The following is a 12,614-nucleotide window of genomic DNA, read 5'->3' as shown; positions in this document are numbered from 1 at the left end:
TGTTTTATAAATTCAAATGCTTTATCAATATTTCCACCACTGAATGAAAATGTAGATAACTGACAAATATTTTACCGTCTCCAAATTCATGTTAATACTTGCGTCTAAATTTGTCAGAGTTGTAGCTAGGTGCTGGACTAGGAAACAGAGCCTGAGACCATGGTATGAAAGGCAATGGTTTATTTAATGTTAGTGGAACATGTGGGCTGTGTAAATACAAAAAATGCCACATTTAGGGTCCGACTAAGGAACTGCTATGAAAGGAGCCTTTGGCTAAGGCAAGTGAGGCATTTTATGTTCCTTACCCATCAATTGGATGACAATCTATAATGAACACATTCTAGAATGATGAACTGGAAAAGGTTGCACCTCTGGAGTCTTGCTTTTTGCCTTGCCTAGTTATGTGTATTAACTCGGAACCACAGGCCACTGAAACTTCGAAGAAAAAAAAAATAGTACTGCCTGAAACATCCTTTGTAAACAGAAAAGCAAAATTCTAAATAATGCATTGCATGACTGCAGCTAAGTGAAAGCTGTCTAGATATCTGTGCTTGGTTTGGGTTCTTCTGCTGCACCCTGCGGCCTCCTTAAATGATTTGTGTGATTCAAAATGAATTAAAGTATTTTCTTCTCCATCTCTATATTGTGCCTTGCACATCATAGATACAAGATTGACACTGTGATTATGGTCCTCTTAAAAAGACAACCCTCATTCTACCCAGCTACCTGGTTTCTCTGGATGCTCAACAAACTGATCGACTCACGAAATGCTGTAAAACCCCCTCCCTCCTGGTTGAATGTATGTTGGCTAGAAACTGGTCTTACCCAAGGGATTTTGTATTCATTTGAGTTTAGTCATACTAATCGATTGGCCTTATTATATTTGTTCAAGGGTTCTGAAAATATCCATTCATTGCTTGGAGTCTTGCTTTTACTGTGCTTGTCAAGTGTAGGAAAGTGCACTCTTTTCTTGACATGGTTACCCCCATTTTCTGCCTGTTGTCAGTGTGTTTGATTGTGTTCACTGGGATCCTGCTAACCAGGTCCCCAGTGATTATGCTCTCTCCCTTCAAACTTGATAACATGGCTACTTACATCCCACATTTGGCATACAGGTGCTCCCATGTAAGTCCCTAGTATACAGTACCCAGGTATACAAGACATTGGGGTGCCAGGGGACCCCCATGGGCTGCAGCATGTATTATGCCACCATGCAAAGTGTATCTGCAGGCCTGCCATTGCAGCCTGCATGAAAGGGTGTGTGCACCCTTTTCATGCTGGTCACTGCAAGTCACCCCTATGGCAGGCCCTCCTAGACCAGAGGGCAGGGTGCAAGTACCTGTGTGTGAGGGCACCCCTGCACTAGCAGAGGTACCCTATGAATTCCAGTTCCCTTTTCCCGGACTTCGTGTGTGTGTGTGTGTGGGTACGCCACTTTACGCGTGAACTGGACATAGGTCACTACCTATGTCCAGCTACATAATGGTAACTCCGAACCTAGGCATGTTTGATATCAAACATGTCGGAACCAAACCCCAATACTGTTACCTGTATTGAAAGTATGATTCCATGCTCTCTGGGGGCTCCTTAGAGGACCCCCAACATTGCTCCTACCAGCCTTCTGGGGTTTTCCAGGAAGCCCAAGCTGCTGCCACCCCTCAGACAGGTTTCTGCCCTCCTGCTGCTTGAACAGCTCAAGCCCAGGAAGACAGGACATAGGATTTCCTTTGGGAAAGGGGGGTAGCACCCGCTCCCTTTGGAAACAGGTGTTAGATGGCTGGGGAGGGGTAGCCTTCCCAAGCCACTGGTATGCTTTGAAAGGCATATTTGGTGACCTCCGTGCATAAACCAGTCTACACTGGTTCAGGGACCCCAGACCCGGCTCTGGCGCGAAACTGGACAATGGAAATGGGAGTGACCACTCCCCTGTCCATCACCACCCCAGGGGTGGTGCCCAGAGCTTCTCCAGAGGGTCCCTGGGTTTTGCCATGATGAATCAAAGGTTCGCAGGGACCTCTGGGAGCATCTGAGTGGCCAGGTCAGGCAGGTCATGTCAGCACCCCCTCCTGATAGGTCACCAGGCTAGGTGACCCATCCCCCTTTTAGGGCATTTTAGGGACTCTTTCTTGAGTGGGTCCTCAGAGTCAGGTTGCAAGATTCCAGCAGGACTCCTCTGCAACCTCTACTTCAACTTCTAGCCACTAGAATCACGACTGGACCCTCCAGGAACCGACAATCTGCATCCATGATGAAGACTCTGCTTGCAACATTGTACCCCAGGCTCCTTACAGCTTCTGCAACATTTCCCCAACTGTGCATCCTGTGAGGGTGTCAAGTCTTTAGCCTGCACGAGAAGGAAGAAGGAATCTTCCTTGGAGTGAAGGAGTCACTGAGTGCTTCTACTGCAATGTGGGACCCTTTTCCAGTTGTGCTGCGTGGGCTCCTCTGCAACTCCTGGTTCCTTGTCCAGTGGGTCTCCTGTTGGGGATGCCTTTTCTTCTTTGGGCTTTCTGCCTTGCTGGGGGTCCCCTAGGACTCACCCCGTGGGTTGAGTCCTCCTGGACCTAACTGGTCTCCAGCAGCTCCACTTTTGCTTCACCGCGACTTCTGCCTTTGCCAAAGCTTGTTGGTAGCTTTTCCACGCCACTGACAGACTGTAATTATCCATCAGGCCTCGGATGTCGACTGCATCCTCCAGGAACTCTTCACCTGCTCCAGGGCTGCATTCCTGACTGTCTTTGTCCTACCGTCTCACCAACTCTTGCAACCACAGCTGGGTGGGGAGTAGCTCCTGCTCTCCCTGGACTTTTCTGTGACTTCTGGACTTGGTCCCCTTGTTTCACTGGTCTTCCTCTTTAGGAACCCACCAATGTCTTTTCGCAGTCTTGTCTGGGTGTTGTATTTTCTTTTCCTTCCTTTGGGGTGGTTTGGGGAAAACCCCAGTAACTTACACCTTTCTTCCAGGTAGCTGGGGGGCACTGTTACTTCCCTTTGAGGTTTCCTAGTACCCCAAGCTCCCTTCTACACATTCCACTTACCTAGGTGGGGGTCCTGCATTCGCATTCCATTTTTTCAGTATATGGTTCGAGCCCCCCCTAGGGTCACTATTGTCTATTTGCCTTTGCACTGTTTTCTAGAACTTTTTATGCCAATTACTGATTACTAGTGTACATATCTAGTGTGTTACTTACCTCCTATTGGAGGGTTGCCGATCTAGTACCTTTTGGTAATTGTGTCACTAAAATAAAGTACCTTTATATTTTAAACACTAAGGGGGACATTACGACCTTGGCGGGAGGCTACCGCCGCCCGCCAGGCGGTAACCGCGTGCGGCCGCCAATGCGGCTGCACTCACGCGGCCCCCATTATGACATTCCCGCTGGGCCGGCGGGCGCAAACCAATTTTGCGCCCGCCGGCCCAGCAGGGATGAGGCCGCAACATAGGAGCCGGCTCTTAATGGAGCCGGCGGTGTTGCCGTCGCGCTTTTCTGGCCGGGGCCCTGTTAGGGGGCCCCTGCACTGCCCATGCCAGTGGCATGGGCAGTGCAGGGGCCCCCAAAGGCCCCAGGACACCCCTTACCGCCAGCCTCTTCCTGGCGGTGCAAACCGCCAGGAACAGGCTGGCGGTAGGGGTGTCATAATCCCCAGGGCAGCGCTGCTTTCAGCGCTGCCCTGGCGGATTATCACCGCCGGGGCTAAAACGGCGGGAAACCGCCGGCCCCAGCGGTGCGACCGCGGCGCTTCCACCGCGGTGGTATTAGGGCTGGAAGCACCGCCAGCCTGTTGGCGGTGCTTCCGTCCTTTTAGCCCTGGCGGTCTCAGACCGCCAGGGTCAAAATGACCCCCTAAGTGTTTTCTTTCATGTGTATAAGTGCTGTGTGACTACAGTGGTACTGCATGAGCTTTGCATGTCTCCCAGATAATCCTTGGCTGCTCATCCACAGCTACATCCAGAGAGCCTGGCTTCTAGACACTGTCTACACTACACTAATAGGGGATACCTGGGCCTGTGTAAGGTGTAAGTACCTTAGGTACCCACCACATACCAGGCCAGCTTCTTACATCATGCATTCTATACTGACTAACTTATGGCAATATATTATTCCAGCTGTACTTATGTAGCCCTATTGTTGATATATTGCCACTGTTCATATCCATCTAAAGCTTCTCCATCTAATTGTTCCGATGCTCTCAGGCCTTGGACAGAATGAAAAATGTCACTTACCCAGTGTACATCTGTTCGTGGCATGTAGTTCAGCATATTCACATGCTGTGCATATATCGCCATCTAGTATTGTGCTCGGAGTGTTACAAGTTGTTTTTCTTTGAAGAAGCTTTTTGGAGTCACGATATCGAGTGACCCCTCCTCTCGGTGTTAGTGCGCATGGGCATCGAGTCCTTTGTTGGATTGATTTCCCACAGGAGGGTAAAGTAAGGAGTGAAGAATTGTATATGTACAGATATATAGTAAGTAAAGAAGATGTCCACGCAATATACATACATATTTACATAATAAAGTACTACAACGGCTACAGGCTTCCGGGGAGGAGGGAGGGTGCATGTGAATCTGCAGCACTACATGCCACGAACAGATGTGTACTAGGTAAGTAACATTTTCCGTCCATGGCATGTGTAGCTGCAGATACATATGCTGTGCATAGACTGAAAAGCAGTCCCCTCTTAAATAAGCGGTGGCCAGCCCGTAGGAGTAGCTTGAGATAGTGCTTTAAGCACTGCTTGATCAACATTTGCTTATTGGCGAGATAGTACACCCACACAGTAGTGTTTAGTAAATATGTGGGGTGTGGACCATGCAGCTGCTTTACATATGTTTGCCATTGGTATATTTCCTAAAAATGCAATTGAAGCTCCTTTCTTTCTAGTGGAATGTGCTTTAGGAGTTACTAATAGTTGGCTTTTAGCTTTAAGATAGCAAGTTTGAATACACTTTACTATCCATCTTGCTAATCCTTGTTAAGAAATAGGATTCCATTTATGAGGCAGTTGAAAAGCCACAAAAAGTTGTTTTGATTTTCTAAAATCTTTTGTCCTGTCTATATAATACATGAGAGCTCTTTTGAGATCACAAGCGTGAAGAGCTCTTTTAGGAATTGAATCTGGCTGTGGAAAGAAGACTGGCAGTTCCACAGACTGACTGATGTGAAATGGTGAAACCACTTTTGGTGGAAATTTTGGATTTGTTCTAAGTACTATTTTGTGTTTGTGAATTTGGAAGAAAGGTTCTTCTAGAGTGAATGCTTGCATTTCACTTACTATCCTTAAGGAAGTAATTGCTACCAGGAAAGCAACTTCCATGAAAGAAATTGAATAGGGCAAGAATGCATAGGTTCAAATGGTGGACCCATAAGTCTTGTGAGCACAATGTTGAGATTCCAGGCAGGAGCTGGTGGAGTTCTACGTTGAATAACTCTTTTAAGGCCTTCCATAAAAGCTTTTATGACAGGCATTCTAAACAGAGAAGTATTCTGTCTGTTTTGGCGGTAAGCTGATATTGCTGTTAAATGAATTTTAATAGATGAATACGCTAGATTTGTTTTTTGTAAGTGAAGCAAATAAACAATTCCTGTACTGATGCTTTAAGTGGATCAATGTTTTTAGGTTGACAGTAATACACAAAACAACATGTTTCCATTTAGCTGCACAGCACTGTCTAGTTGTAGGCTTGCATGCTTCTTTTAGAATGTTCATACATTCTAGTGGGAGCTGTAAATATCCAAATTCTATGACTTCAGGAGCCAAATCGCCAGGTTGAGCACACTGGGATCGGGATGCCCAATTTTACCTTTGTTCTGAGTTAACAGGTCTGGTCTGTTTTGGAAGCTTGCATTGTGGTACTACAGACAGATCCAACAGTGTTTTGTACCAGTGTTGACCTGCCCACGAGGGAGGTAGGAGTATCATAGTGAGGGAAGTGTGATGGATCTTTTTGACCAGAAATGCATTTAGTGGGAGAGGGGGAAAAGCGTAAGGAAATATCCCTGGGAAATTGATCCATAGAGCATTGCCATTGGATTGAGGGTGTGGGTACCTGGACGCAAAGTTTGGGAATTATTCTGTTTTCGCTTTCGCTTGTTGCAAAGAGATCTATGTTTGGTGTTCCCCACATGTGACAGTACTGTTGAATTACTTGTGAGAGAATCTCCCATTTGTGTATATGTTACCGCATCCTACTTGAGAGGTCCGCTAGTTGGCTGTGTATCCCTGGGATATACTCTTCCTATATAGAATTGTGAATCGCCCATTTCAAATTTGTTTGCGCTAGAAGGAACAATGGAGATCAATGCGTGCCCCCATGTTTTTGTTGATAATACAACATTGTCATATAGTCTGTCCTTATTAATACTGTTTTGTGTGTGATTTGTGGTTGGAATGCTTTGATTGCTAAGAACACTGCCAGTAATTCCAAGTGATTTATGTAGTAAGACTGCTGGATTGAGTCCCAGTCTCCCTGAATTGTAAGATTGTTGAGATGGGCTCCCCAACCTGTCAATGATGCAACTGTGGGGATTATGGTATGAGGCACTGGGTCCTGAAATGGCTGTCTCTTTGATAAGTTGGTGTGATTCCACCATTACAGAGAGTTGTAAGTGTGGCGGTCCAACAACACTAGATTGTGAAGTTGACCCTGTGCCTGAGACCATTGTTGTGAGAGACACTGTTGTAGGGGTATACGTGCATTGGGCACCATGGCTATGCATGATGCCATCATTCCCAAACAGCTTCCTGATAAATTTTACTGTGTAAGTTTGATTGGATTGTAATTGGGATGTGAGAGTGTGTAACGCTTGAATTTGTTGTGGATTTGGGTAGGCTAATGCTGACTGAGTGTTCAGAATTGCTCCTAGATATGGTTGAATTTGTGCTGGCTGAAGGTGAGATTTCTGATAATTGATTGTGAACCCTAGCCTGTGTAGGGTATCTATTGTGTATTGTATGTGTTGTTGAAAGGATTGAATGGTGCTGGCTTTTGAGAGCCAGTCATCTAGATTTGGGAAGACAGGTATGTACTATCTTCTGAGGTACATTGCAGACCACTGCTAGACATTTTGTGAATACGCTTGGTGCTGTTGTTAACCCAAAGGGTAGCACTTTGAATTGATAGTGCTTGCCTGCTATCACAAACCTTAAGTACTTGCGGTGTGCTGGATGGATAGGTATGTGAAAGTAAGCAGTCTTGTTTTTGTAACAAGGGAATGCCATCCTTTACAGTGACCATATAGAAATGCTCTGAGATCGAGGATTGGTCTGAGAGTGCCATCCTTGTTTGGTATGAGGAAGTATAGAGAATATACTCTTGTCCCTTCTTGGTGGATGGGAAACTGCCTCTATTTCCCCTTTGAGTAGAAGAGATTCTACCTCTTGTTTTAACAGAAAGATGTGTTCTGGAGAAAGCCTGTGTGAACAAGGGGATAGGTTTGCTGGAGTGGAGATGAGTTCTAGGCAATAACCATTGTGGATAATTGACAGTACCCATTGATCTGATGTCATCTGTTGGCAATGATGGTGGAAATATTGCAGTCTTCCTCCCACAGGAGATGTGTGCTGTGTGGGGATGCAGAGGAAGTCACTGCTTTGAATAGGTGGAGGCACCTCTTGTGGCAGTGAATTTGCCCCTAAATCTGAAATTGTGTAATCTATAGGAGCCCCTGAAAGATCCTTGGGAATAATATTGTTGTCCCTCTTTTTGTTGGGATGTAGAGGCCTCTGATGGGGTTAAAGCCTCATCTGGGGCTTACAAAAAGTACTCTGAAAAGGTGTTGTGTAAAGAGCCCCCTTGGCCTTTGCAGTATCAGAGTCCTTTTTTATTTTCTAAATGGTGGCATCCACCTCAGGCCCAAATAGATGCTCTTTTCTGATGTTCCTTAGGGAGGTATTGAAGGAACGCCTGCATCTCGTCCCAATGTGCCCTATCGTACCTGGCTAAAAGAGCTTGAGAATTGGCAATTCTCCATTGATTTGCAGCTTGAGTTGCGACCCTTTTGCCTGCTGCATCGAATTTGCGGCTTTCCTTATCAGGGGGAGGCGCATCCCCTGTGGACTGACTGACTTCTCTTTTTCTAGCTGCGCTGACCACAATGGAATCCGGTGGTAATTGTTGTGATATAAAGACTGGAACAGATGGTGCAGCTTTATATTTTTTGTCCACCCTAGTTGTTAATACCCTTGCTTTTGACGGCTCTTTAAAAATGTTGTCAGCATGTTTTAACATGCCAGGTAACATTGGCAAACATTGGTATTGCTTATGTGTAGAGCAGAGCTCTTCAAACTGAACTGGGGGGCTGGCCCTCCTAGGGGGGCCTCAAGTGATCCCAGGGGGGGCGCCAGACTCTAGCCAAAAGAAGCATTATACAGATAACAGGCCTTTGTTTTAAGCAGAAGCATGATATTGCATTTTTGAAAAGGTAACATTACTTAACAGCAATGTTCAAATAAGTCTAGACACACTTAAACATTGCCATCTTTATAAAAATAATTGTGAAAAATTCTGTGGGTGGGGGGCAATGATTTTTATTTTTCAACTGGGGGGGGGGGGGGGCATTAAAAAGTTTGAAGAGTACTGAAAAAGAAATCCTCCTCTATGGGCTCGGAGTGCATCTGTACGTTGTGTTATGTGGCTGCCCAGGAAATGACCTGATTATAGGCAGTGGTGTCTTCAAGTGGAGACGGCCTTGTGGGAATGAGATTAGGGTGATTCTATGGAACTGGGTCAAAATCATACATATCCCATGGGTCCATGTCATAAGTATTTTCACCCATATAATCCCCAGGTGATGAGACAGGAGATTGTGTGGAAATCTGTGTGTGTGATGGTGAAGAGGGAAGAAAAGGCGAATGCGGTGGAGAAGGTTGATGCACAGTCTTTGGCTTTTCCTTATGTTTAAATATCTTCGTCGGTGAAGGGCCAGTTTCCAAAGTTTGTTGGAACGTTAGTTTCCTCTTTGTTATAGGAGGAGGAGAGGCAATAATCTTCCCTGTATTCCTTTGGATGTGTATTCTCCTTTGTTTATGGTCCATGACATCAAGAATTGGTCTAATGTCGGTTTCATCTGTTTCCTGTTCCGGAGATGGAACTTGTTTACTTCCCACCAATGAATGCTCCAAAAGCTTGGTGATAGAATGCTTTAAACGGGGTGAAAAAGTGGTTTGAGCCATAGATAAAAGTTTTTTCCTGAAGAGGAGCGCAGATGTTTTGGCTCCGATGTGGTATGTTGCTGTCTCTGTTCCGAAGTGGAAGTCTCCATCTTTCGATTCGATGCCGAAACAAGCATGGTAGTCTGTTCGGTGGAGTGAGTTTTGGCCTTTTTCAGCACAAACCTGAGGGTTGGTCGCTGATATGTGGTTTTTGGGTTGGGCCATGGCCGTCAAGCAGTGGTGGACCCGAAGCCTTTTGAGACTTTTTAATCTTTTTTTGATGGAATGGGGCTGGTGTACTCACATACTTTGCGTAAGGAATAATTTGGCTGTCCCCATCTGAGTCACGGTGGGCGTCGGAGTCTGGGATGGAGACTGCAAGCTGTGCCTGTTCCTCACTGAAGATGTCGGGTGTATGTTCCGCTGACTACGATGCAATCCCTAGCCATCTTGCTCTTCAATCCCTTAAGGTCTTTTTGGAGCCGAAGGATCGGCACACCTCGCTGGTCTCTTCTTTGTGGTCTGGAGAGAGGCAGAGGTTGCACACCAAATGCCAGTCAATGTAGGGGAACTTGGCGTGGCTCCGAGGACAGAATCGAAATGGAGTCCAATCCATGAGCCTGTGACAAAGTAGGCCCGAGATGGCCGTCTAATCGATCCCGACACTACAATCGGATCGAGTGTAGCCAGAAACATGTTTGAAAAACAATACCGGCATTGAAAGAAAAGACAGAAGTTTAGATAGTACCGATCCGAGATCTACCGGAGCGATAGGGACAAGTTCGAACCCAACGGCAGAAAGAAAGCAATATAACAAAGGACTTGATGTCCACGCGCACTATCACCGAAATGAGTCACTCGATCTTGTGATTCCAAAATGCTTCTTCAAAGAAACACAACTTATAACACTCCGAGCCCAACACTAGATGGCGATATATGCAGAGCTACACATGCAATTGGACATACAAAAATTCCACAATACTATGATTTGAAGGTAATTAACTAGATCTCCGGTCATCAAGGGTTGGACTGGGAACCCAAAGTAGCCCTGGCAAGTTTTGTCAGACCAGCCACGATAGTGTGCATAACAAGCCTGACCACTGCAATAGGGCTTGGGAGTTATCCTCCTTACCCCAAGAAAATGTGGGAAAAAACATGGCACAAACAGTGCATTCTACAACACACTTTTCATTATATATTCTATTGTATTTGTTTTAAAAGCATAGTAAATGATTACCTTACAGTGCACCAGGATACACCAATCCTTATTGGGGCTCTTTAATGATTCCATAACCATCACATTCTAAGAGTGTCGCCCATCTCTCGCTGCCCCCCTCTCTCACATGTATTTAATTGGTTTCATAGCACGTCTAACCAGCATAGGGTATTGGAGCACTTTACATTACACACACACACACACACACACACACACACACACACACACAGAGACAATGAATCATATGTGTGTAAATCAGTGCAGAAAATGTTTTACATAAGACAAAGGACACTACAGGTATAGGATTCACATATCATCCATACTAGCAGGCATTTTAAAAGATGCTTGGACTGGGGAAGCATAAACTCACGCTGCAGAATGTAACACAGTGGTTAGGGTTGACTTTATTACCCAAACAAACGCTTTTTAGCCAAATGAGGATAATCAAAGACTGGGAAAAAACATAACTTTCTAACCTGTACCATGCAGTTTGTATGCCGCCCTTTTGAGGGCAGTTCATAGCGCACTGTGCTAGATTATGATTATAACTTATGAATTGTACAGTTAACAAAAGGATCTCTGTGAAAGCAGTATCCCACAGAGTTATGCACATAAAATACTGCTTTGTGATCTACACATTACATGTTCTTCACAGCAGCCATATTAACCTTCTGCGCTAACTTGGGACAAGAGTGGCATTAGACAAAACTCTGATATCGCTCCAGCAAGTACATTAGTCACCAGAGTTAACTTTGCACTTTTACTGTTGCCTGAAAACTGCTGAATATACAAGGAACTCTGCAGTGCTTTAAAAACGACTGCACTGCTACAAAACCAGCCCCCATAACAAAAGCGGTCCCCACCCTTCCAGCCTCTCTGGGAAAGACCTGATGCATGGTATGGCCAGTCTGGCCTTGAGGTTGTCAGGAATCAATGTGCTTGTGACATGGGACTGGTAGAGTTGAATGCGAAAAGTGATCTGATAACACAATTTTACTGTGGCAGCTGTACGGGGGGATTAAGTAAGGACTTGTAGTATTAAGAGTATATGGCTCAATAGGGGAGAATATCTTAACCAAAAGGTGGACCTGTCACTATTAGGTGATATTAGAGCTGGCCAACATCACTGTGTACTATCTTTCAATTAAATGCATTTTGCCTGTGGCTGGCAATGGTTCTGCAGTGCCTTTAAGTGCTGTAAGACAGTCAGGAATGGAATCAGAGGAGAACCTTCATTAGCTCTGAGATTAAAGTAAAAATTTCTTAGGACGTTTAGGGTTCTCAGGTACTCCAAACCCCTTGTGTCAAATTAAAATTATTCCCCAACTTAAGTGACAATGATACTTTCATAACAATCTAGGAAGTAGAAAACTACTAAAACAGGAGGTTGTGTGGGCAAAAAAATGACCTTTTACCTTTTTGTTCCTCATATTGGTCAAGCAAGCAAGTTCCTACAGTGCTACCAAATGTGCCACTTGTCCACCTGGTGAGGAAGTCCTATATATGATCGCCATAATTGTGTAAGTTGGACTCTGGAAAGGAGGATTCCAAGAATCTATTTTTTTTATCAGCCAAATGTAAAGAGAACAGTTAGAGCTGTTGGAGAGTTACAATGGACTGAAGTGAGAGTAACTACATAGAAGCAGAGTTGGCAGAGCCAGGGAGTAGACAAAACCAACACTTAACTGGCTCCTAATTCTTGAAAAGATATGCACCGGCTGCAGTAGTGTCAATGGCTGTGTGCTGAACATGTAGAACTAAAGGACCTATGACATACCAATATGCCAGTATTTGCATTATTTTAAATAGCTATGGGTAATTGTACTTGGTTATACGTTTTCTTCATCTCCCAGCTTACCTCCATAGCGTAGTTTTCAAAGACACTGACACCACTGGAGCTGCTAGAGGACACCAGTTCAGACTTGGAAGGCAGGAGGGACTTTGATGGGGAATCTGTAAATTAAAATAGAAAGGGGTTGTTAGACAGTGGGGCTTACTTTATGACGTGAAAGAAATGATTAGCAATTGCAAAGAATGTAATACGATTCCTGGAATGAGAATGATTCTGAATAATAAAAAAGCACTCTTCTCAAGCTATCCTTGTGTCCCACCATTCCCCTTTGACCTCTCCACTCTCTATAAAAACTCCACAAAGAACAAACTAGTGGCACACTTTGAATCAAGAATAAATATAAGGTAGGTCTGAACCAAGTCTACATGTATTAGGCCTGAACTTAATACAACT

The 12,614-nt window shown here is 44.9% G+C and overlaps 1 protein-coding gene across 5 annotated transcripts in view; it reads right to left on the bottom strand.

Annotated features, from left to right (window-relative positions):
• The window catches only part of DENND4A (DENN domain containing 4A), a 518,288-nt gene that overhangs the window by 88,591 nt on the left and 417,083 nt on the right, over positions 1-12,614 (bottom strand). For all 5 annotated transcript variants that reach the window (XM_069222901.1, XM_069222904.1, XM_069222905.1 and 2 more), the window contains one exon: positions 12,228-12,322. In XM_069222901.1, the coding sequence (XP_069079002.1) occupies positions 12,228-12,322 (95 nt within the window). The remainder of the gene's footprint in view (positions 1-12,227; positions 12,323-12,614) is intronic.

The sequence above is a fragment of the Pleurodeles waltl genome, chromosome 3_1 (genome assembly GCF_031143425.1).
Source record: "Pleurodeles waltl isolate 20211129_DDA chromosome 3_1, aPleWal1.hap1.20221129, whole genome shotgun sequence".
In the NCBI taxonomy this organism is placed as follows: domain Eukaryota; kingdom Metazoa; phylum Chordata; class Amphibia; order Caudata; family Salamandridae; genus Pleurodeles; species Pleurodeles waltl.
This window is presented reverse-complemented; position numbering and strand designations above follow the sequence as displayed.